Source organism: Amblyomma mixtum, chromosome 1 (assembly GCF_055824585.1).
Source record: "Amblyomma mixtum isolate Tamu chromosome 1, ASM5582458v1, whole genome shotgun sequence".
Taxonomy (NCBI): Eukaryota; Metazoa; Arthropoda; class Arachnida; order Ixodida; family Ixodidae; genus Amblyomma; species Amblyomma mixtum.
This window is the reverse complement of record NC_143012.1, coordinates 61,242,967-61,269,181: the sequence shown is the minus strand read 5'-3', so window position 1 is coordinate 61,269,181 and position 26,215 is coordinate 61,242,967. Positions and strand designations below refer to the sequence as shown.

At 46.4% G+C, this 26,215-nt stretch overlaps 1 protein-coding gene across 4 annotated transcripts in view; it reads left to right on the top strand.

Annotated features, from left to right (window-relative positions):
- The window catches only part of LOC149366449 (uncharacterized), a 66,765-nt gene extending 40,586 nt beyond the window's left edge, over positions 1-26,179 (top strand). For 3 of the 4 annotated variants that reach the window (XM_089550824.1, XM_089550829.1, XM_089550833.1), the window contains exons 4-11: positions 828-917; positions 2,991-3,296; positions 6,413-6,505; positions 8,405-8,497; positions 13,163-13,291; positions 13,526-13,738; positions 15,715-16,005; positions 18,059-26,179. In XM_089550824.1, coding sequence (XP_089406950.1) covers positions 828-917; positions 2,991-3,296; positions 6,413-6,505; positions 8,405-8,497; positions 13,163-13,291; positions 13,526-13,738; positions 15,715-16,005; positions 18,059-18,166 — 1,323 coding nt within the window. In that variant the 3' untranslated portion in view covers positions 18,167-26,179. The remainder of the gene's footprint in view (positions 1-827; positions 918-2,990; positions 3,297-6,412; positions 6,506-8,404; positions 8,498-13,162; positions 13,292-13,525; positions 13,739-15,714; positions 16,006-18,058) is intronic. The other variant, XM_089550838.1, reaches the window with a different exon arrangement.
- The last annotated feature ends 36 nt before the right edge of the window (positions 26,180-26,215 follow it).

Sequence of the window (26,215 nt, the reverse complement as noted above, 5' to 3'; positions counted from 1 at the left end):
GTTACGGCTTTATCTGTCTGCACATCCCTTTTCGTAGTCAGGCAAATTTGTGGTTTCCCTCTCACATGAGCAAAATGCTATAACCTTTGCTATAACCGATATTGGACTGACCAGTCAAGTGCATCTGAGCGACACTGTGTACAGTCGCAGGCAAAAAAGATTAGCACACATGATGGAACACCATAGCGCCGGAATGACAACGCGTGGCGCTGCCGGTGACGAAGAGGCTGATAACGAGAGTGCCGGGCCGCTCCCATTCTACAGTATTAGGGGGCATTCAGCAGACTGCCACGAACAGCAGAATTACTTGCTAAAAGCAGTGCTATCATCTATTGTTCCCGCGAGTTCCTTTTGAAAAACCATCTCGGACATACAAAAAAACAATAATAAAAAAGCTATTTTTGCTCAGGATAACCGAGCCAAAATAAATGCCGCAAGCACAGTCACGTAGGGTCGGCACTTCAACGCTCGGGCGGTGCATGCTTGATAAAGCTTACTTCATGCCGTCCCCCCTAGGCTGCAAAAATGGAAACGGCCCGTTAGGCAGGTCTACATACCGCAGCGCCGCGTGGGGAGATATACAAATTCTGATCGCCAGTGATCTGTGCTAATAATTTTTGCTCGCGACTGTACATGGCCTTGTTGACGGCTAACCCCCGGCACTGTTTGTTAGAACTAAACTGCTAAAAATTGCTTTCATTGATGTACACCAAGCAGAGGTAAGAGTCCTTGTGAAGTTGATATGTTCAGCTTTGCGTAATGTGTTTTCAGTTGGGGAAAGTACGAAGAGCTGCTTGCTTTGTGTCCTCCTCCTCCTCTGCTTACAGATGGCTGTCCGAGCGTCCGGCGAGCACAAGCAGCGGGTTCAGCTGACCGTCTCCCTCCAAGGGATCAAGATACGGGACGACAAGACCGGGGTCAGTACCACACGTGTGTCTTGCCTGTCTTGCGACAGGAGTCGTCTGTTTTACACGTCTGAATTCGAAGTCTCAGCACAATTCTCCAAGGTGTGGATTAAAAAGTGTGGCCTATAAAGCCTGGATTATGCTTGTGTATTACCGGCGTGAGTGATAATATGAATGGATTAAACTGTCTGGAACAGTAATTTGTCTTTTTTAGTGATAGTAATAGCATAGACGAGTTCTTTGTGTTAAAGGGGCCCAGAAACACAATCTTAGTTAACTCTTTTGCCTGTTGATTGCATACAGTGAGTTATAATGGTGCTATTAGCGTCGGTAATACCACATATATTCCGTTTTTTAATATTTTAATGTCTTCCCAAAAACCACTTCATGGCTCTGATGGTGTCGCCACACAGTGGCGGGTTTTTAGCAGCGGATATGACATCACCTGGTGCGAGCTTGATGATCGGACAAACAGTAAATATACTGCAAATTGTGTGAATAAATAGAGACACATTTTGTCACCTGTCTGCGTTTTATATTAGATCAACAAAAACAACTGTTTGTCTTAAATAAGAGCCCTGCAAAGCAAGTAAAATAAAAATACACCACCAGGGGCGCTCTGGCATGGAAACGACGCTGCCAGTCTCAGCAAGAACGAGTTACAGAGAGCAGGCAACCATGGAGTACAAACTTCCGCGACGTGCTCTGGCAGGCTGTTTTGATTGGTTGCGCCAGGTGCCGTCATTGGGAGAGCGAAATAGGAGTGGGAAGCCCCGCCAAAATCGAGTTGAGGGCAGCGTTTTGTTTGCTTGTATTTTTAAATTTCTCCACTGAATAACTCCCGTTCCTGTGCATCGATTCCTGTAATTCTTTTTAAGTCAGCATCTGTGTGACATAAAGAACCCACCTGAAGTATAGCCGGTATCCCCCCAGTAACATACACTCAAAGAGTTTATGCAAGGAAACTATGTTGATGAAACTTAATTTCTCCAAGGTATATTACTGCAGATTTAATGCTGTACTGCATACCTCACACTGTCACAGATACGCTGCATATATCTTTTTCATGGATATATTTAAAGGTTGGAAGCAAATGAACTTTTTTGCTCATATTGCCTTCCATATACTCGTACTGCCATGGCACCACGAGGACGGGGACAGAGTGACTTGTGTTGTCGTCACTCCGTCTCCGTCCTCGTGATGCCACAGCCGTATGAATTCGTACCAACTCTCCCAATTCTCAACTCTTTCCATATTACTCCAGATGTATGTCTTCGCCACTGTTGTGCAATGAAACCTCATTGATACCACTTTACAAATGTTCAGAGAAATTTTGTCATCTGGGAAAAACGCATCATCCAAAACTCCCACAATTTTGAAAAACATGACTCAGAAATTGAAGTAAAGGGTTGTCTATACTGATCCTGGGTTAGTGCCAAAAGTGGCGCTCAACCCAACGGCTGAACCCATTGCCTCTGAAACCTCACTGATACCATTTTAAAATTGCTCAGAGAAAATTTATTACCTGGAAAAACGCATCATCCGAAACTCTCACAGTTTAGAAAAACGTGGCTCAAAAATTTAAGTAAAGGGTTAGAACAGCTACTAGGGCTAGTTGGTATAGATTCATTGCTATGAGGCACAGAGATGACGGACAAGAGCCGCCGCGGTGGCTCAGTGGTTATGGTGCTCGGCTGCTGACCCAAAAGACGCGGGTTCGATCCCGGCCACGACGGTTGAATTTCTTTGGAGGAGAAATTCTAGAGGCCCATGTACTGTGCGATGTCCGTGCACGTTAAAGAACCCCAGGTGGTCGAAATTTCCGGAGCCCTCCACTACGGCGTCTCTCGTAGCCTTAGTCGCTTTGGGACGTTAAACCCCGTAAACCAAACCAAACCAAACCGATGATGCCTTGCTGTGTGTCTTTTCTTGTCCGTCGTCTCTGCGCGCTGCCTCGTAGCAATGAAGTAAAGGGCTGTTTATATTGACACTTCTACTTCCCCGAAGTGGTGCTCAACCCAACGGCTGAACCCGTTGCCTCTCTGCGTAGCCCGAAGCCTTCCTTCTCATCCCTCCTGCCCACAGGAGCTGGTGTTCCACCATCCGGTGCATCGCATTTCGTTCATCTCGCAAGACGCGAGCGACGCCCGGGCCTTCGGCTACGTCTGCATGACCCAGGACGGCTGCCACCGCTTCATCGCCATCAAGACCGAGAAGGCGGCCTCCCAGCTGGTGGTGGCCCTGCGCGACCTCTTCCAGGTGGTGCTCGAGATGAAGCAGCACGAGCTGCGCATGGCCCAGCAGGAGCAGCGGCAGCAGCTGCAGGCTTGGACGCCACCCAACGACTTCTCGAACCGCGGGGAGGTACAGGAGGTGATCTGCAGCCCAGAGGTGGGTGGTGGTGAAACATCCCTCTTCCTGGCCGGCTCGCTGTGTGACGTGTGCTACAGTACGGTCCATTGTTAAAGGGAACATGCGATTGCGTGACCTCCGCGCTTCGCGGAGCGCTGCCGCCAACAACTTTTGGGAGTTGTGGGCACAAAAGGCAAGCGCAGGAAGCATGACGGCTTGTCATTCCGCGCGTGCGCTTGATGCCGCATATTCTCGCCGCATCTAGGTGGCAGGGCTTCGTGAAGCGTGGAGGCCACGCGATCGCATGTTCCCTTTAACAATGGACCGTACTGTACAGTGCGGTCCACTGTTAAAGGGAACATGCGATCGCGTGCCCTTCGCACTTCACGAAGCCCTGCTGCCTAGATGCAGCGAGAATATGCGGCATGCGTGGAAAGACTGGCCGCCATGCTTACTGCACATGCGTCTTGTGCCGACAATTCCAGCAAGTTCTAGGTGGCAGTGCGCCGCGAAGCACGGAGGCCACACGATCACATGTTCCCTTTAACAGTGGACCGTACTGTACACTGGGGAGGGGGATTGAAAATGGCTGCACACACTCCTGATGAACAAGGTAAGGCCACTGTCAGAGCCTGAGCATCGTGGTTTGCTATGTTCCTGACTGACTGCTGGCCCCATCGTACCCCTGCAAGTTCTTTAGGCTTTTAGTAGCATTGCTGTCGCAGTTAGGTTTCTGCCCTTGTGCAGTGCTTGCCAGCCCTGTAAACATTGGGGCTTCATCCAGCTGTTAGTTGCCCGTTCCTGTGTGTCAAATTGGCTGACCTGCAGAGCTAGAAATGGTGAAACTTGGTGCTGATGTGTTGGGAATGAGTACTGACTTCTCCTTCCTCGCTGTAGTTAACTGAGCGGTGTCACTACCTCCTAGACCTGTGCTGCTGAAAGTGTTTTATTACTCATGATGGCAACCTTGAGCCACAGTGCATAGTCTGATAGAACGCAAGGACGAAGCTGTAATTGCCTCTCAGTGGAAGCCCTCCAACTAGTGTTGTCGATCTAGTGTCATAACATCGAGGTCAACTGCCTTGCACCTGCTAGCCATGATGATGCCACACTAGCAAGGGCACGGTGGTTGACCACAATGCCATAGACTGTACTCCGTTTCATACATAGCAAGCAACGCTGCCATCGCTAGTGCACCTGTTCATGCAGGCTAAGATTGCACCCAAAATTAGTTCATCGTAATAACCGCAGTGACCGTAGACATATTTCATTGCAGCCAGTCTCAAGTACGGTGAAATGCAACCTCCTGGCCTTCGTTTTTACTCCGTCCCGCGACGCATCGGGACTTCGAGAAGTAAGAATGACACGCGGCGGTACGATACATCGCTGGTGGGGCGAACTGCCCCTACTCCATCCGCACCTAAAAAGTAGTTCACACTCGGTGGAAATTAACAGCCAGAGAGGGCTCAAATACTGAGTGCCTCACAGTTTCGACTGTGATTTTCACTGCTACCACTTCGTTTGTACCGCTCTTTGTTTTCGTGCAAACACTTACCGAGGCTACGAGAAGAGCAAGTGATATGTGGCAGAGTAGTATGGTTTCTCAGGCGCACTACGTCCACAGCCTCCGCAGTGCAAGGCTCAGTGGCATGAAAGTCTGAGCCAAATAATAGACGTCTGCACGCAGCACAGAAAGCAGTTACGCTTGAAAGTTGGCGTACACTTTCCTGTGACATTTTCAAACTCGCATCGAACTCCGTGTCACATGTCTGCATCTTTCAGTTTAGAAAGGGCTGTTAGTTAAATTCATTCAGAGGTAATGCAGCTACTGTGGCTGTGGCCAATCATCTGCGTTGCTCTGTCCTGTAAGCACTCCCCCCCCCCCCCCCCGGTAGCCTGGCAATAGAGATGAGTGGGCGAGGCAGGCAGAATAGCGCTGTCCTTTGAGCTTACGTAAAGTCATGAGAGTAGGGAGAAAGGCACGAAGACACTGACATTAAAATTTTGGCTGCAGGTAAAAACGCGTTCAAAAAAACATCACTGGAGCATATTCATGAAGCAGCGTCCTTTAACATCCCAGGTGTACCGCAACTTTATCGGTTAGTGTTGCAGGTCCCCTTAAACAGGTATTTACGGCCTTGTTCTTGAATTCTAACACTAGCTTCTCTTGCACAAAGTCATTGCACAGTTACCTTCGAGGACGGCAGCATCATAGTGGACTTAAAGGTGCACTGAAGAGGAATCTGAACTTGTCTTTTTGCCGCGGGAACTCGATCTACACGTTCCGAGCTTTCTTAGAAACAGCGATTTATTGCCCTGTGTGGCTGATTTCCCCAATTAAATCGAATTAACGCCCGGCTCCAGCCTTTTTTTTTTAATTCTCCCTCGTACGGTGGGCGGAGTCGACCAACGCGTGGAGCGCCTTTCACCCAGTCCCGTGGCGGCTTGCCACTCTGCCATCGGCGGAGTAATACGTAGTAGTCCGTAGTAGCAAATAGTCCGCGCGTATTTTTATTTCTTCGGGCTTATTTTGTGGCTATATTATCTGCGAATGAAACTAGTTATTCACGGAAACCTAAAAAACAAAATAAAGCGAAAGCAAAGCCTCCACGGGACTGGGTGAAAGGCGCTCCACGCCTTGGTTGACTCCGCCCACCGTATGAGGGAGAATTAAAAAAAAAAAGGCGGGAGCCGGACGTTAATTTGATTTAATTGGGGAAATCGGCCACACAGGGCAATAAGTCACTGTTTCTGAGAATGCTAGGAACGTGTAGATCGAGTTCCCGTGGCAAAAAGACAAGTTCAGAATCCTCTTCAGTGCACCTTTAAGCATGTCTAGCTACTACCTACAGTCGTGACTGCGTTTCTGCAGTGCTTTTGACTTGGCCCAGTGAAAGTTATGCATGCACCATGTTTTCGCAATTTGCTCCACTGAGTTCATTTGTGCGTTTAGGAAATGAATGACTTGAGAGTTGGATGCCCGTGTCCCTCGAATGTTTGAGCATGACCCTGCTATTCGAATCCTCTTATGCTGTTTGAATCCTATTTGAATTTGAGTGTGGTGCATGACCCTGCTATTTGAATCCCTCGTAGTGGGACCGTGTGTTGCACGTGCATGCCTGCAGTAGTGGTGCATGTGCTGGGCTTGTGTGTAGGGTGCGAGCAGTGGTGATCCCCCTGTGCCGGAAACAACTCCTACGGTGGATGACCTCCTCGACTTGCAGTCGGAGCTGGACTGCTTGCAGGAGGTGAGTTGCACTCCGTCATCCATCCATGCCCGATCCCTGGTGCAAGAACTATTGAGGCAACAGTGCTGCACCTTGTGGAGCGACCAGATTGGGTTCGCCATTTGCGTGGCTTGTGCCTGTCGTTGGTGAGACGCCCGAATGTGGGCGCCTGCCCTGGCAACATTGTGCTAGTTTGTTTGCTCATGTGAATTACAACTCTTTGATGCTGAATTAGGGGTGGCCAGATGACCCCGTGGAGGCTAACAGAGGGTTCAGCTTAAGTTAAGAACAACGCAGCGAGCTATGGAAAGAGAAATGACAGGTGTAACGTTAAGAGATCGGAAGAGGGCAGAGTGGGTGAGGGAACAAACGCGGGTTAATGACATCCTAGTTGAAATCAAGAGGAAGAAATGGGCTTGGGCAGGGCATGTAATGCGAAGGCAAGATAACCGCTGGTCTTTAAGGGTAACGGAGTGGATTCCAAGAGAAAGCAAACATAGCAGGGGACGGCAGAAAGTTAGGTGGGCGGATGAGATTAAGAAGTTTGCGGGGATACAGTGGCGGCAACTGGCAAAGGACAGGGTTAATTGGAGAGACATGGGAGAGGCCTTTGCCCTGCAGTGGGTGTAGTCAGGCTGATGATGATGATGATGAGATGACCCCGATTTATAAGCGTGCAAGCATAATAATAAGCTCATTATTAACAAGGTACATTGTCTAGTTAACTGCTGCATGCAGCTTTTCGAAAGCTTGTATGTGCTGTAAATTGAACACAACACATGCGCTCAGAAAAAAGTGAGGATGTAGCAGAGGACAAAAGGCTTACTGTCATGATTTTGTTCTTCCTGTATGCCTTTGTTCTAGTTTTGCCTACAAATTTTTAAAAGTTTGCATGGTAAACATTGCACATCTTGAACAAGAAAGCAGTGGTTGTTTATAGCCTTGCGTTTTTCAGGATTTTTTTTTTTTAGTGTGTAAGAGCTAGTCCGGGGATTAGTGAACGCCCTGAAATTCTCGTGAACTCTTCTAGCGGGCTAAATTTTTAACTCAGAGCAGAAGAAAAGAAAAGTTTGTGACTGCTGAAAATGAAAGAATACAGGCGAGAAACGTTGCAGCAAACGACTTAAGTGATCAAACAAGTGCATCTTGCAGCTAGGCTCAGTTGTGATTAGCATATCACCGTAGCACTGAGGGGTTCAGGTGGGCATCACGGGCATAGTGGTGCGTAGCAGTGTCACAGACTCCAGTTACTATGTTCTGTTCTGGGTAGGTTTTGTAAACAGTAGCAAAGCAGACATTTGGGCTAGTTGGTGTGAATTCATGGTAGAAAAAAAAATGGCTGAGGCTTAACTTGGTTAAGCCTGGAGAATGCGAAGCATCATTGTGTCGCGTAATTTGGAGGCGCACAACCACAGCGACGGCGTGAGGTGGGCCCCCGTTTCTCCACTGTCGTGACGTCATCGTGTCACGTGGTGTGACGTCATGTATCACGTGGTTTGGAGGCGCACAACCACAGCGACGGCGCGAGGTGGGCCCCCGTTTCTCCACTGCCGTGACGTCATCGTGTCACATGGTGTGACGTCATGTATCACGTGATTTGGAGGCGCATAACCACGGTGAAAGGCTGAAGTGGTAGCTAAAGTAGTATGCTTCGCATAAAACAGCGCAAACTAAGACAGAGAACACAGAACAAGAGGAGAGACACACTACAAGCACTGACTCTCAACTAAGGTTTGTTAGAAAAACAGAACAGGCGGCCCCACTCTCCTGGGAGCCCTCGGTGATCGTTACTAGTGCTCGTTACAGTGATCGTTACAGTGATTGTTGCCAGTTGCTAGTGTCTGACGAGCACTGTCTTGAAGTGTCCAACAGTGTTGGTCACAGGATCTGCTTTTGCGTCACGAACGGAATGCCTTGCAGGGGATCCAGCAGATGGAGACGACGATAGCCGCCGCGGCCACGCTGGCATCTCCCGACCCGTTTGACACATCATTTGTGTTCAACCCCAGGCAGGTGAGTAGTCCTTGTGTGCAGGTCACTGTGTGTGCATATACATGCTAGTGTGCATGCATGTACGTTGACTCTGTGCAGTGGAGCTGCTGCTACGTGGAAGTGTAAGTGCATGAGATTGGGCTTGTTGGAACATAATCAAATGCAAGACATGCGCTGCTTAGGTTGACAAGGACAGAGTTATACCCCTGTCACACGGGCACTTTCAATGCTCATTGAACTCGATCTGCATCCAGATTTTCGAGCACGCTTGAAACATCCGGTGCTACACGGGCGTTTTCAATGCTCCTTGAGAAGTTTCTCTCATGTGTGCTAGGTGGCGCCAAATGTACCTCCCAACAGCCATAACAAGGTGATGTCCGGCAACACTGTGCAGTCGAGGGCAGCGGTAGCCAAATCCGTAGCCAGACGTGCGACGCACCTCTGTACCTCTGCTGTTGTGCGATGGAACCCGAGGGTCTGCAACACCTCCGCGATTTCTGCGTAGACTACGGCGTTTCTCTTCTGGAGCCGCAAATTATCTAGGCGGTCTTGCCAGCAGTCGATGAGAGCGGCTGTCTCGCGCACGCTCCACAGTTTGTGCGTCGACGAGCAGGAGGACGCCATCTTTGTTGTTTACACTGACGGCGAAGCTTGGAGCGTGGGGTCGAGATTATTTATAAATATGCTTGCATATAAGCAGGCATAGTGCCTGAAAACGTTCTGTCTTGCATTTTAATCAATTACAGCAACAACATTTGTAGTTTTGTTTTGTTAACTAGTGTTTATTTTTATAGCTTCGTGAGAGCGAGAGTGCTTTCGATTGTGCTTGGAACCTCAAGCACTCTTGAGGGGCCGGCATCGAGTCAAGCAGGATCGAGCTCGATTGCGCTTGAAAGTGGCCGTGTGACAACCGTCGATCTGCATTGAGTTCGATGAGCATTGACTCAATGAGGATCGAAAGTGCCCGTGTGACAGGGATATTAAAGACAGCACGCCATTGGTTGCACTTGGCGCTGTCAGTTCACTCTAGAGTGCAACATAAAATGCACACAGTGCACTTGGAATGCACCCAACACCGTCACTCTAGGGGTGCTTTTGTTTTAGCAGCCTGAAAGCTTTCTGCCCAGCTGAAGTGGTTTTCAAGACGTTATGTCACATACTTGTCTCATTGCAGCTTAACACTTCGACTCGCCATTCTTTGTTTCCATTGAAATGAAATATTTTTCCACCTAAATAGTGTTCTCAGGCATTAAGAAAGACAGTTTATTTGCTTTTTGTTTTTCGGTGTGAAAAACAATGGGTTGGTTAAATGCTGTTATTGCTGGTGGCAAACTGTACAAAAAAAGGTGGATATGCTACCCTGTTTACTGTTTCACAAAATGTTATTTAACTACATTCGTCATGTGGCATAAAAGACCAGGTTACCTATTTGCAAGATGAAGGATGTGAAGTGCACCTGAAGTAAAGAAATCATTGCTAGGTACAGTCCACTCTCAGAAAAGCTAAGGGTTTGCACTGTACACAGGTATGTACATAGCGTGCCAGAGGCATAAAGCTGTGTCTCCTTTGCTGAGATCTTTTCAGAACTTCTTGTTTGGTAGCCTGTATATATGTTGTCAGTTGCTGCCTTTTTGAAGAAGGTGTTACTGATGTAGAAAAATACAGTTACTGTGTTTCATGGCCTTTTTTTGGTTTACAGACCTGGACTTACTTTTTATTACCAATGTTATCACAAAAATTTGTTTTAAACTTTTTCTTGCTATGAGAACTGAATAGGTCAAATGTTTAGGGGAATCCCCCAAGGTGGAGTAAATTTGTAATAAGGGAGTAATTACTCATTGGCATCCACCCGAGCGCAGCCATACGGCTACAAAGGAAAGCTATACAGCTTTCTCAGAAACTTCGTAGTTAAAGAAAAATTCGTCCTGGTCTGGGGTTCGAACCCAGGACCACCGCTTCACCGGAGCAGTCGCTCTACCAATTGAGCTAACCAGGACGGCAAGCTTATGGTAGGACGAGAGCGAATTGATCAATAACTCGTAGTGGGAACAGTGTTGGTCAAATGTTTAGGGGAATCTCCCAAGGTGGAAGCCAAACGAGCGTAGCCATTTGGCTGCGCTCGGGTGGATGCCAATGAGTAATTACTCCCTTATGAGAACTGAATAAGAGGCAAAAAGCTAATGAGCAAAATTCGACTTAACGGAGCATTTATTACAGAGCGCTTGTCGCCATTTAGCTTTAGGAGCTGTAACTTGAAGCAGGTTTAAGAGTCTAGATTGTTCTAGTTTTCTGTGAAGGCTGGTTTCAGTTAATTAAAAGCGGAGTGAATATTAGCAGAACTTCCGAACTGTGCTAGATAGGCTGTACTGATAGGTTATCCTTCAAAAGTTTCCTGGTATTTTTTTTTTTTTTTTTACAAATAGAAAGGTGACTGTTGCTGAAGGATCTCCAGGTGAAATCTGCAGTTACCTTCTCCCATATTTACCTTGTTATGTTATAAGAAAGTTTCTATGTATTTTTCTGACTCGGTATCTCCGTACTTGCTTTGAGTTGGAGGCAGCACATCTGTAGAGTAGAAAAGGCATTGGAAGAGCTTCAGAGAGGATGGCATTGGGATTAAAAACGTACACGAGAGCCCCAGTACTAATGACTTTGTTGTGCTTTTCGTAAAGGTATTCTCATCAAAATTCACCCTGTTGCTGCTCGCGGGAATGAAAGTGTTGGTATGGACGGTGGGTTACACTTTGGCGTTTTTTGACCATACAGAGCTTTGACCTTACAGACGCAGACTGTATTGTTGCGTCACAACTTTGACATGAATGTTGTTGGGGAAACTAATGCCACACAGAGTTTGGCCAGGGGCAGGTATATATAGATGAATAACATGTATAGGAGTGTCTGAAGTGGTGGTGTTCAGCTTGCGGTGTGCGTCATGCAACCGCTTGGTGATGTCACCCTGTTTTTCTTGCCATCGCTGAGGTTTTTTGCTTCATCTGAGAGTAGCACACATATTAATACACACACATTGCTGGCTTTTCTCTTGATGAGGCTAGTAATGCTCTTGCATGGAAGGAGCAATGTTCTCATCAACAAAGGCAATGAGGAAACTCTCATATTTCACAGGCAGTTTGTCTGTTTTAAAAGGAATCTGCAGAGTGTGTCCTGGCCTTCTTCGGTACTGGTGCATTCGAGGACTAATGCAGCATGAGGTTGATGTGGACATAAAAGGGTGCCCAGGCACACTTCTACAGTCAAGCCCACTTATAACAATATTCAAGTGCCATGGAAATACCATTGTTATAACCAATAATTGTTATAACAGGGTTGTGCCGAAAAAAAAGAAAGGATGACAAACTTCAGAGCATGTATTGACAGGAAGGACCCAGAGGGGTTTGATTGTTCTAATGCCTGTAAAAGCTCGTTAATTCGAACTTCAGGAAACTGGAACAATGTTCACTGATGACCAAAGCACCGCCATCACTACACCACCGGTGGGAGCTTCGTGCACCTCCACGTTACGGGAAATTCAAGAAGCATGCAGAACTAAGGGTGCGGTGACAGCTGAGAAGAGAAAAAAACCGCTGGCTGCATGCACGCGCAATGCAGCAGCTCTCCTGACGTGATGACGCCTGCCTCTTTTGCTTTTGTGGTGTTGCTGCGCCAGCTTAGTGCTTTTGTGTTGTAAGCATGGTTTTGCTGGTGTGGTTGTAGCATTTCCTTTTTTTTTCTATAATGGTTGACACTCAAGTACCAGATTTAATTGTTATAACCAATAATGTGCCTTGACAGCATTGCTATAAGCAGTTTATTTTACCATAGAACACATGGCAAAGCTGATGATGCCATGACTGACCATTGTTATATCCAATATATTGTTATAACCAGCATTGTTATAAGTGGACTTGACTGTATTACATGTCTATAGCAATCTAATCAGATTTCTTATTGAATATTTCTTCGCATATTTTGAAGTAACGACAGGGCGGAAAAGACTGAATTCTTAACAGCACAAAATGAGTGAGAACCAGGAGGAGAACCTCAAGTCTACTAAGCAACTTGTCTGGGCCCAAAAAGACTGATTCTTTTTGCAGAAATGTTGACTAGCCCACTGAGGCTTCCCCTGTCCCTTGTTTGTTTTGCGTTCGCATATTGCACATGTGTGATGACAATGGCTATACTTGTGACCATAAACTATTCATGCATCTAAGACAGTGCTATACAAAAGCATGCGAATACCCCACTTCAGCCTGTCAGTTCCTGCTAATATTACTGATTAAAGTAGGGTACAGCTTGTTAAAACATTCGATGAGCGTCATGTCTGTTTCTGTCTCTCTCTCTCTTTCCTTGACACTATCTCTCCATTTTTTCCTGCTTCTTCTCCTCTTTCTTTTTTCTCTTTGCTCGGCTTGCCTTGGTGCCTATCACTCACATACCAAGACAAGCCAATCCAGGGAAGAACAGCCACAACTGGCTTCAGTTACATAGCGGTTCAGTGGTGGCTCCCAATAACAGCTCTCGCTGTCAAAGTGTAATACCCTGGGATGAGCACTCCACGATGCCACCTACCACCGCTGTAGGCTTGCTGCATGAAGTGGGAGGGCAGCTACAGGTGGTCTTAAAACTGTTCCTGCATCCTGTTCTTTTCCTCCTCTTCCTCGATCCCTTTCCCCCACGTGGCACAAGCAGCAGTATCATCCCGGGTCCCGTGCCTTCATGTCCGAGCCAGCAACACCCGTGGGGCCTCCGCCTCCTCTGTTGCCACCGCCGCCTCCTGTTGCCCGTGCCACCTTACAGTCCGCTGCCACCTTCGGAGGGGTGAGTGCCGTCTCCTGCCGCGTAAAGAAGCTCTCCCACGTCTCTCCAATTAACCCTATCCTTTGCCAGCTGCAGCCACCGTATCCCCGCAAACTTCTTAAACTCTTCCGCCCACCTAACTTTGCTTTCGCTCCGTTTGGAATGTAGTAAACATTCTCTGTAGTTTTTTGCTCTGGCAGTTCTGTTCAGGCTCTTAAGTGTGTTCCGTTGTGCCACGTCTTCACCGCATTGCAGACAGCGCAGCAGCAGCACCGTGCCGTGCCGCCGCCGCGGACCCTGCCGTTTGGCACTGTGCCCCAAGCGACGGCCTCCCTGCCCCCCACGCCCTTGCCAGACCTGTTTGCCGACCTCGACCCCCTGGCTGGGGCCAACAGCAGCAGCAAGGGGAGCTCTGGCTTTGCGGAACTCAAGAGTCCCCCAAAGACACTCGCCGAGCTGCTCAAACAGGTGAGGCTCCCTTCCTTGCCCTCAAGTGCCTGCTCTCGGAACCAAGGTAGGGAGGTGTTTGAGGTCTGGCGAATTCTGTGCTGTACTGTGGATGCACAGCATGGCGCTCGTTGTTTTGGAAGGAAATTTTGTGCATTATTGACAGCCATGGGGAAAAAAAATTGGAATTTCCTGTCAGTGCGAGATTGAAATCTGTTTGTTGGTGAATGGCGGAATAGGTAATGCTGGAACATCAGCTGCACTTCTGAGTTTTGGCTGTTTGCGAGGCATACATTGAAATTGCATGTTTTTTTTCCTTTGTGGATGTTGTGGTCTAAACTTTTGCTCCCGGGTGAACAGCGGGGCAGTTTAGCTAGGTATGTTCTATGCCATAACCAAAAATTCCTTTTTGGTCCCAAAAAATCTGTTTTGGGCAGTTTTTTCTGCACTTTCATAGCATATTCAATCTTGGATTTATTAAAAATCGCATGCAGCAGTATAGCATTATTGTTCACATTTGTCAAATTTCCGTTTAGTGGAACATTACTTATATCGAATGGTGCGCTGTGCCTTTGCGAGTGGCGTTTCTCCTAACAGCACTCCCACAGTCACTTTTCTCCCACAGAGCCGGGTCGGCAGCATAGCCTTGGATAGCAGAGTTTATGTGCATTGTATTATCTGTACAGTTTGTAAACTATATTTTTACAGTAATCCCTCGTTATAACGAAGTCAGTGGGACGGCGGAAAAATTCATTATAAGCGATAATTCGATATAAGCGACCACTAAAAAAAAAGCTAAAACAGTCGAGATTTAATCGCGCCACAGCTGCGAGGAAGCTGGTAGACGCCGCACGGCGAGCGCCGCCTCGGAGCACCGCCACAGCAAAATCGCAAGTTCGTGGCCAATGTAGCTTTCGCTACAAAATTTGCTTGTAGTGCAGTTGTTACTTCTACCAGCAACTCAGTATTGGTCAGCAATCCCCAAAGATGATATTTTCACATTTCTTATACCAGAGTTTATATTTTATGTCAACAACAAGCTTTAGCTCATTTTTGTGACGCCGGTAGACGGGATCCAGGCTGGTCGACAGGCTGGCAGGCTCGGCTTACTTCACATTCGCACAAGAAAACACAAAGCATCCATGCTACCATAAAGTCTGCCTCCTAGATTCGAGCAACGACAGCATGCCTGTGCAAGAGTGGAGCTTTCGGCAACGACGCCGCCTGCAGGAACGCCGGGTGACAAACTGCGCACTGCTCCCTGACAGCCCTAGTCGTCGCTACGCCTAGCCAGTTTCGCATCGATGCTACAGCTGATAGCATTTTGGGACTGGCCAGCACTCAAAGGGGCTACACTCGGCACCCATTTATTGTCAGCCTGTCCCATAATGAAAGATACGCTAGATTTCCGCGACACCTTCAGCAACAGAGCTAGCAGACGGCAGGCGAACCGCACCAGGCAAGAGCAGCACCAAAGCGGCTATTGGATGAAATTTGCTTGTATCGCAGTCATCACCTCTACCAGGAACTCGGTATTGGCCAACGATCGTCAGATATGACGCATTTTTGACATTCATCTATCTCAGGGCTTGCTACGAACGTGCACAAACAATAACAATACTATCGCATTTTTCAGACGCCGGCTGTCGGCATCAAGGCTGGCAGTCCGGCCCGGCTCAGAGGAGCGCGCTGTATGTCATCATGACGCTGCCACTCTCCGCGCTCGCATTGGCTGCCGCTTCCCGCCGTTGCATTTGCTGCGAGCGGCCCGTCGTTGACATCTAGCAGATTGGACACATTTCCCTGCTGTAATTCTTTAAAATTCCCCGAAATGTCAGCAGGGTTTCCTTTTTTTCTTTTTCTCTTTAGGCCTAGTTTTAACTGAGTATTTCGTGAAAATCAAAAAATTCTCTAGATGGGACATCACCGGGTTTGGTTGTCGTCTCTCAGGGGTGACGTGTAGCGTTTATGGGTCTGTCGTGTTGCCGTTGATGCAGACCAGCGGCTGGCAGACGTTTGATGAGGAGGAAGAAGAGGACGAGGGTCCTCCGCCACCCGCCTTTCCGCCCCCGCCACCTCCGCTGACCGCGCTAGACGAGGGCTTCTGCAGTGGCAGCAACGCGTCCTCCGTGTCCCCGTCCCTGCCGCCCGTGGTCACCGCCACTGCAACTTCCGCCGCCGCCCCCTTCCCGTCTCTGTCCAACAGCAACAACATCTTCAGCCGCTGCGGAGGACAGGACCCCTTTGCGGATGAGTTCTTTGCAGCCCCCTCCACTCCTGGCAGCAAGGTGAGTGAGCGGTGAGATGACGACGATCAGCTGCGGAACCCTGGGAAAGCTACTACCATGCTTCTCTGCTTTTAAAATGCGCGCCTTGTGCCGTATTTACTAGCGGGATAAACCCACTCCCCATTTTTGTTCACTCTTTTCGTACCATGGGGGAAATGACCATTTTCTGAAGGTTTCAGTACATTTTTTTTTCTGTTAATACTTTTGCATTCAATATTTATTGCAATACCCAAAAACAGAGAGGAAAAAAGGTGCTTTCTATTCATATAAGTTTAAACAACAAATTGCATGTTGCAACAAAAAATTTTATTTGCTAAAAACGAGATTTTAGAAAAAAATTGAACAAAACTTGCGAAGACACGCTTGTATTTAAAAAGAAAAAAATGTTAATTTTCTGAAATATGCAAAATGTTTGTTACTCTATTGGCCACTATCTGCAAAAAAAAAATCATTTCTATCTTGAATAGTATTCATGCTACAAAACAATAACTGGAAACCCTACAGTTGTGCATCGGAGCACGGTTGCCTGTGTTTCAGGCTGGTTTCCATCATCACCGATGTGAAATCTCAATCATCTTCAGCACCTTGCACCATTTTCAGGCTCGTTGTTGCACAGGTCGTCGATTAAATCACTCAGACTAAACGAAGTCCTGAGATTTGCTATGTTTTGGTGCGCTTGTCACGCATGTGGAGGCTGCCAAGCGACTTTGATGGTACCGAATCATCGGAGCGCATTCAAAAAATGCCGTTTTTTTAGGGGAAAAAAAAACTATATCGGAAACAAAACTTCAGTTCTCCGGCTACAAGCCAGATTCGCATCGTGCCTGTAAGCAACGCTGAAGGCTCCGATGTCGAGCGGCAAAGGCGTCATCTGCGGGCAACATGGCGAGCAATGAGCACAGGTCCGCGTCTTCATTTCTTCGCAGCGCGTTAGAAAGTTCCCCATCGTGGGACAAAAGAAAACTACATCAGAGACAAAAACTTTGAATCCTTGCCTACAAGCTGTATCTGCAGCGTGGTGATTAGCAACGCAGAAGGTTCTGAAACCAGAGCATGAAATCATCGTTAGCGGGCTAATGATGCTCAATGGGTGCGGTAGGGAAAGAGTTAAGAATTTTTTTTCCCCCTCGCTTAAAAAAAACGTGCACTTGACTTTCAGGGCTGGCGTTTTTCGTGATGGCATGAAAAAATTGGATTGAATGCACAGCCTTCAATGGGAACGGTGTTGAAAAATAAGAATTTTCTGTTTTTTTTCTCAGCAAATAATCTTTGACAAGTCTGGTCAAAGTGCCTCTTAAACTTCCCTCATGATGCATAGCTGGCCAGTGTGTGGAAGTTAAAGTTAATCATAATTGTTTTTTTTTTTCTGATGTATTGCTTTCCTTTGCCAGATGGCTTTGTGATAATGAAGTGTAAAGCATGGAAAACAACAAATTTTCATTCTTGAAGTGCATTTATGTTCCAGGCAATGTCTTCTATCTACTCTGTTGTACTTTCAGTAAAGAAAACATTGCCAGTAGATTGTCACCGCCATGCTCTTGAGAAGGTTAGATCAGTCTACGAATTTGCATCACTTTTTGCTATGCAATTTAGGCACTACATAATGGTCAGTGGTTAAGACATTTGGCCGCTGAGTACGAGCTTGGAGGTTTAGTTCTGGTTGCAAAAGTCATATCACATGCTTCAAATTAATGCACACAGAATGCAAAGATACTATCATACCTAGATTGTAATGCATATCAATGGAATGTTGAAGGTAATCCATCACGGCACATCTCAGAGCCCACTATATTGATATTGGCACACAAATATCCAGTAATTAGTTGCTCAGTTAATGGTGCCATTTAGGCAGCAGCACTAAAATTATGATATTCAGTATTGACTGCTGACCAGGTTTTGCGTAGTCAACAAAGTATTCTTTTCCGAGGTTTTTTTCTGTTTCTCTTTTTTGCAAAGCTAGGAGATCAACCACCTGTCTTTGCCGCATCGCTGTTTTCGAAAGTTAGTAACGGTCAGTGTGTGACGGGGGTGTCGCGGTCTTTTCCCTCGCCAGGACTTCACAGCCAACGCAAGCCCAGCCAGGCCTGCCCTCCTGCCTGGACTGTCAACAAACAGCTCGCCATGGCCCATGGCACCACAGACGGTCCCCTTGCGCCGCTGACGCAACCGCTGCCACCCAGCTAACCGGCAGCGACAGTTTTCACAACACGTGCTCACACAACGATCAGGCGGCATCGGGGCGCCTAATCGACGCTGACCCCCTTTGCCTCTACCCAACACCACCTTTATACCAGAGGAAACTATATATATATATATATATCCCCAACTCGCCAGTGCCAGCCCTCGAACTGTTTTTTTGGAACACTACGTAGGAACCAAGGTGTGCCCTCTTTCCCAGCGCATACCCCTTCTTCCCCCTTTCCACTTCAATTTCTGCGAACTCATCCTTCTCTCTCTCAAGGTTGTGCTTATGTGGGGATGTGAAGAGAATCGATTTCGTCCAGTTTTGTCGTCGTTGGTTTGGAAAAGAGGGTTGCGTGGTGGCGTTGGTCTGTGTCATCTGCTCGGGGCGCGCTCGACGTTGCCCGAAGCAGTCCACGGTGCTCTTGATGTCGTGTGGTGGTATGTGTGTAGCCGGTTTTGTTTGTGTTTCTGGTGCACGAATGCGTTGGGAAAGCGTGGTGCCCCGTGCCGTCAGGTTCAGCGGCGCTTCGCCACTTGCAAAATGGAATGCTCACAAGCTTCTTTTTTTGCTGCCTCCGCGGCGGAAAAAGGTTGGTGCACCCAAGCCAAATATAAATTGCTGTTTATACACTGTTCACAAAAAGAAGCTGGGCCGCAGGAGTCGCGGCCAGTGGCGTAGTGAGAGTTTATATAGTGTGTTGAGTTTGTTTCGTTCCTGTTTTGATTGTGGATGGCGGTGATGTCTCGCTTTCGAGTCGCGCACTGCCGTAGTTTGTTGCGAGGGCTTTTATCTTAATGCACCGGCCAAGCCGATGTCTAGGAGATCGCACCGCACGTTTTGTGTGCGTCGAGCGCACTCACAAGTCACAGAATTATTTTAAAGTTACTCAGACATAGCCCACTCATCTTAAATGCAACTGTGTTGATGCGCGACTCGCCGCAAAATGGCTTCGGCATGTTTATTATTATTATGACTGAGGTTGCCCTGGTAATACTTGCAGCCACTATGTGAAAACCGGTCGAATAATTACGAGCTGCGAGATTTCGGAGTGCCCCACTATGAAAAATTGTTTGGCTTCAGGGCCAAATTTTTATAGCCCTGCTACTGTTTGCGGTGAGCTCATTACTGCCCGGTTTATGTATTGGGTGAGCTGCAACTAGGTTACAATTTATGGGCTGTAGTTTTGTTTGTGGACGCTTGGCCACAATGTGGTCATTACTTTGTTTTTTGGGGCTTTAGACGAGAATCGGGGTCTTGTTTTTTGCGTCTTGCTGGTGCATTTTGCTGCCTGCACGGCTTTTGCAGCTTTCCAAGGGCACTGTGCAACTGTATTCCGCATTTGAGCATGCATGGTGAAAGAAGCCAATCCGCTTGTTCTGTCGACAAATTGTAAGGGCCTTGACACTTCAAGCGCCCCTGCCAGTGTCAGATCGAGAATATAGCACATTTTCTTCTTCAGTTTCTAAATTGTGATCCTGTGAATCTCAAGGCATGCAAGCAGCGTGAATCAGTAGCATGCAGCAAAGGTTTCATGAAAATGCGAAACTTTTCAGCAAGGCCTTTGAGTGCAACTAAGCATGTAGTGCTAGAGCTTATTGGCTCTTTGTTGCTAGAGCTCACTGAATTTCAACTCCTTTGCTCTTTTCATGCTGAAGGGTTAGCATGAGGCTATTGGCACAGCTCTAGGGCATATTGTTCTGTGTCATGATTAATGGGAACAGTTTGTATCTTTTACATGGATGGGGTTCTTTCAGAGTTTGCGAATGGTTGCTGCTTCTTAGATAGTGCAGACTCACGAGCTGCTTTTCCTGGTCATTTTTCAAGGTAGGAGATGGATTAGCCTGCCTTTATTCTGCATGGAAGGCACATTGCAGCATTGCAAAATGCAGAACAACTTAGTGGGGAATGATGGGCACCGATCGTACCCTTTCGAACCACATGGAGGGGTCCTGTATCTAGTTGTGAGAATAGCTCACAAAATACAATGTCCTTCGCACTTTTCGCATCTGTAGGAAATGTTTACTCTCTGTGCGAAAAAGGAATCAACCAAGGAGTTTTCTCTCTATTACACTAATCTGGTGCAAAAAGAAATCATACGCTCACATAGCAGAAGTGACTGAACAAAGAAAAGGTTGTGCATAAGCTTGCATGCTTATTGGGTTTACTGCGGTGATGTTTCATGCAGCAATCAGAAATTCCCTCAATTCGAGTAAAAAAATTTTGATTTCAGGTCGTTTTTTCCTACTTCAGCTTGAAAACTGTCCATTTTGAAAAGTGAGACGATGTCTGTTCTTAAAATTCCCTAAAATTACGTGAAAATTCTCTTTTCGTCAAATTTTTTTTCCCTGCTTCAGATTGAAAACTTTGTCAGTGTGAAAAAGTGGCACTATGCTCTTATAATTTCCTGTAATTTCATTTCCAATGTGGAAAAAGTGAGACAATGTCTATTCTTTAAAAAATTCTCTGAAATTTCATGAAAATTCTCTTTTGCCTAATTTACATCTTGAATTTCCTGAAAAAGGGAAAATTCCCCAAATGGCACAGCACTGGTTTACTGTTTAGAGCAGCGTGTTGAGGTGAAGTTGGTGAAGTCTGACTTTTGGAGAAGCTCTGAACTAGGAACAGCTGATTTCCGCTAGTTCCACTTGCATGCCACTCCTTTCAACTGTAGTTTTGGCTGTAAACTAGTTGAACTGCCAGTCTCAGTAGAACATTATCATTGTTGTATATCGGTCATTGTAGACGTGATGCAAATACACTAAGGAGGCACAAATGTTCACCCTAATCAGATTGAGGGACGACTTCAGTGAGCATCTGCATATCTTTCAGCATGAAATGCTTACATAGATCAGTGTATGCTACTGAATCCCTGTGCCCAAAATGAATTGTTGCATTTTTCAAACTTTCGGCCGCTTGGATGCACCGACATGTATGGTTTTGTTTTTAAGGATCGTTGATTTTTGTTGAGTGTTTCAATGTCCGTGCACAAGTCCATTGATGTACAGGGTGTTCCGTATTTATCTGTCCGGGTGGTTAAAAATTCTCCTGCGCTAACCAATGGTCTATTTCTGCTTAAGCACAGACCACAGAGTAGCTTGTGACGGTCTGCGTTTTTGGATAAATAATTCAACATCAGAACTTGCCTGGACTGCCCGGAAACGGTGAAAAACTGAAGTCGTCTGCGCGCAGAATTTTTCACTGAGGCGACTTTGATAGCCGAATGGAGAGGTCGCGCCATCTGGCGGACAGCGAGACAATCAATATCCCTGCTCGGAGCTGGGGTACGTCTCGAACACACCAGATGGCGCAGCCTGTCAAATCTGCACCTCCGCTCACCTAGGCGAAAATTCTCTGTGCAGAGGACTGCAGTTTTTCGCCGATTCCAGACAATTCAGGCAATTTCCGAAGTTTGAATTATTTACCGAAAAATGAAGACTATCATAGGCTACCCTACGGTCTGTGCTTGAACCCAAGCCGGCAAGTAGTTTGCGCTGGATAATTTTTTACAACCCAAACAGATAAATACGGAACGCCCTGTACACTGTATGAATTGCCTCTTTGCGTTGATGCGGGCCTGTTACATGCAATACCTGTTGCACACGACTGTGGCTAGTGTGTGCGTTGATAGATGTTGGTCGTCCGGTGGCGGTTGTGGTTCGACGTAACTGTCCTTCTTCATTCCACAAAACTTTGACCTTTCGATTGCCAAAGTTGTGAAACCAGTGTTGTGAGGAATTTTTTTCACCTTTCGCTCCAGAACTGCAAAGCAGATCGCTCATCAACCGCCTCTTCCTTCAAAAGTGGGCCAAATCATAAACCTGTGGTCTTTGAATTGTTGGAGACATTTTCGTGGAAAGCAGAAGCGGGAAAGTTCATGTTTATCGATGCCAAAGCATTGTTCTAGCCTACATTCCGCGAATCGACGTTGAGTGAAGTGGCACAGTTGTTCTCATTTGTGTTTTTCCTCCCCAATGTGCCCCTGCGGATTTTGAATCGAACCTCTTGTTGTATGCTACCCCCTTTGATCAGAGGTTCACTGAACGTTTACAATGCTCAGTTTAAGCTAGGCAGAAGCCTTTTCAGGCCAGTGTTTTAGTATGCGGATTTCTTTTTATTTTTGTGAAGGGAGATTGCAAAGGAAACGAGTAAAGCGTAGTAGTTGTCATTTGAGCACATTCGTGCAGAGCTTTGCATGCTTGCTTATTACTAAAAGAAGTGATTACTTGATTATGGAACGTCATTAGTTGCTCTTTTTTTTTATGTACAGAGTTGGTCAAAAGTTTCCGGGCCACAGAATCTGCTTTTGAGCACCATAGTTGGATTGTTAAGTTACCCCCAAAGCCCAAAATCTTTATAGAGGATAGGAGAAGCACCATTCTCACCTCTGAGAACCTTGATAGCTTTATTGCTATCATAAGTGGCAGTATATGCCGCTGAAAAGCGGAGCCTATGGCCTGGGAACTTTTGACCGACCCTGTAACACTGCGACCGTTGCAGTCCTCGGTAAAAGTCGCTGTTTGTATTTACTAGAACATAATTGGGGCACAACCATCTCTTCCAAATGCAAGGGATGCGAGTGTCAGATTACTTGGAATTCTTGCAGTGTACGCAACAGCTGCAAGGTATGTAGTCCCCATTTGTTCTTGGCTTGAAAAAAGGGGCAGGAGTTGACAAAATGATGTACTCTTAGGTTTGTCTTGTTGTTGAGGGCAGTGTTTGCTAGCAATGGGCTAGGCTTACCATATTTTTTTTCCTCAGCGAGCCTCGTAGTGCTTAGGGCACTTCTTTGCCGGTCCTTGTGTGATATGCTTCTGTAGCATGTAGAAACAGGTCAGAAGCTTTGCGACCTCCTTTGTATTGTTAGTCATGTGCGGAGACCCAAGTTGAGGAGTACTTTTAACCGTGTAGAGGTTTCGGCTGCAGACTGTACAGCATTAGCATATTCTCCCTGACGAAGGTCATGTGATACGACGTATCATGTGCAATCATAAAGTCCTTGGCGTCAATTTTTGTGAAAAATGTGTATGGTGCGGAGTTATCTGAAAAATGTACTGCTGTTGGAAGAAGGCCTGTACAGAGTGATCGCTTTTGTTTGGTATCGCATTGTTGAGTTAGTGCAATACTTGTTTCGCCAGCACTTATTGAGCAAAGCACCAAAAAATGTACGGTGCAGAGAATCTCTGTGTGAAAATGCTGAGCAGTGATGAGTGGAGTTTATTTTGGTGAAGAATTGCAGCCTGATTAAATTAGGTGCATGTTGTGTTTTGACAAGCTCTGTCACTATTGCTCTGTGCAATACCTCACCAGAGTGCTTATTAGTGTGTGAAGTGTGGCGGGACTGGGCCCAAGTCATGGAGCAGTGTGCTGTGAATTTCCGAGCCAATAGTGCACCGTCAGTTGCACAATGTCTATTTAGAAGCTGATTGGGGACTTCTATCAGCAGGATGCGTCTTGAAGATGCCTCCCACCAGTAAGGCCCAGTGTATTTCATATGATAAGCCTGTTTTCTCTTATGCTTGCAGAAGTACTATATTAGTTGCTCACATTACTACAGAAATGGCCGTTTTCAATGTATTTATCAAAGCAAAGCCAAAAGTACCAGCTGCAAGATATGCAGAAGGCCTGCTGGAAGATAATTTATGCTAAGCCTAACGTGAAAATTTAAAATTTCTTTGTTCATAGTGCTGCATTAGGAGGCGATGGAACAGTTTTGCATTGTGCCATTGGTTTATTGTATACACCAGAGTTTTTCCACACTATCATCGTTCTTAGGCATTGGTAATGGTCACGGCTTGCAATTTGTCTTCTTGCAGTAACCTGAGCCCAAAATTTCTGTGGGTACACTGCTGCATTGGCAGATGGTGAAGCAGTTTTGTAATTTGCTGTTCATTTATTTTATGCACCTGAGTGTTTCTGCACGGTGTTATTGTATTGTTCTTAGACATCCGGAAGTTATTTTGACTCTCCATTTTTGATCATACATTAATTTTTCTTGAAGCTATCATCCTTTTTACATTGCTCCAATATAGGGATTGCTTCCGTTGACGAAATACTAGAGGTTCATGACTGCTATCTAACATTATCATTGCCTGGTCATTTTACTGGGTTAACACGAAATCGCGTTTGGGGCCAGTGCAAAGTCACAGTTCTGGTCACTGTCCAGGTCTGCACAGTTCGACTACGTACTAGATGCTTCTTTGGTTTATTCACCATTGCTGATTTGCTAACCCGCAGAACAACAAACACAGTTTATATCGGTCTTGACCCACACTGATTGGTTATGTGTTGCAATGCAGTGAATTTTGTAAATAAGATTTGTATAAGTCTTGACCCACACCGAAATCAGGTTGCTTATGTGTTACAAGGAATTTTGTAAATAAGAGTTGAATTTTTCTAAGACTTCTGTGGCCTGCTATTCTGGTCGTGAAAGAAGTTACCTAATTGGAGTGTGTGAATTTTGCATGTGTTGAGATCTTGTCTGTGTTCTGATAGGTACTCAACTAAAGTTGCAGCACAAACAGTTGCTCACTCTAACCTCATCCGCACGTGTGGTGTCGCCCAGGATGTCGGCTAACTACTCATTCAACTTTTCTTTAGTGGTTATCAATTTTGGCAAACTGTCAGCCATTCTTGATGGCTTACTAAGTTTTCAAAAGCTCTACAGCATTCCCAAAAGTCAAAGCATTGCCGTTTTGGTCTGTAGAGATGACTTCAGTCCATAGACTGAGAAAAGTTTTAATAGCAAGTACGAGTCAAAAGGAACTGCCTCAACGTGGGTCTCCAGGAGTCGATGAAAGGTTTCCGAGTGTAGTATATATACTGCCTTTTGTGGCCATGCTTGGAATGGTAAAGGCTCTCTGCCCTTTACCTGACCCGTGTTACCTTAGCAAGTCTCCCCAGCTCGCCGATTAGGAGGGCGTCCCAGATGTAGAGGTTTTTAAAAACGAGTGCAGAGGTCAGATACCTGCTCACGACCAAGCCAAATATGACGTTACAGCCCAAAGTCGTGCGTACAACTTGCATGCCTGTGCTGAATGCTCTGAAAAACTGGAAGTCTTCCTAAAATTTTGAAAGGAGTTTGCGTGAAAACTGCATCGCAGAGTTTTTGCAAGGCTACAGATTACGTAAGCATGTGCTTTTACATTGTCACGGATTGTCCATAAAACTACGGAGAAGTTCAATGTGTCTGTGGTGAATTGTGAGCTAGGCCTAATTCAAGCGTGATTCAACTGTGTTGATGGCTTTACTGTCTTCCTTGTGAAAAGCAACCATGCTGCGCCGCCAAATTGCTGACGGGATTTGAGAGATTTTTTCGGGCTTTGCTGCAAAAAAAAATGTTTGGCATGGCAGCACTGTTTGGCTTGGACGGCTGTGTACTCGTGCATGTTCAACTGTTGAACCTGTTTCCAGGAAGTGCCTTTGGGCACAATAGTAAATAGCCCTGTTTTTAGCTTACGACCACAACGCGAGATGCTTAGGAAATAACTGACAGGCACAACCTGCCTAGACGAATCGGATTGCTTTCGCAGGCCTTGCAGTGCGTTATGTGCTTGTCAATTAGCATTTTATTTAATTGTAATTGTTTAGGTAGTGAGAGAAGCTTCAACAGACTACTTGCCTATTGCTGAAAAAAAAAAGGGTGTTGCCTATTTATGTGGATGAAGCTTCACTACTAAGGTTATGTCCATTTATAGTAAACACCCGATGTGAATGATATTACGAAGAAAAAAAAACTGCAATTTCCTTACTGAAATATCTTTGCGGATAGCTGCATTCAGAGTTGTGCCTTGCAGTTGGCGTTGAATGATGCAGGCTGACTGCGGAATGTCGCGCCATTTTGTTCGTGAGCATCTCGCGTCGTCATAAACACTGTTCTTCGGCCTATGTGATCCTACGTGCCGGTATGCCCACTTTCAGGACTGAGCAGTGCCCCGCCCTCCCCTCATTGGGCAGCCTGTAGGTTTGAAATAAAGTGCAAAGCAACGACTGCGCACGGTGTTTGTTGTCTTGGAACAGCCTGCTTGA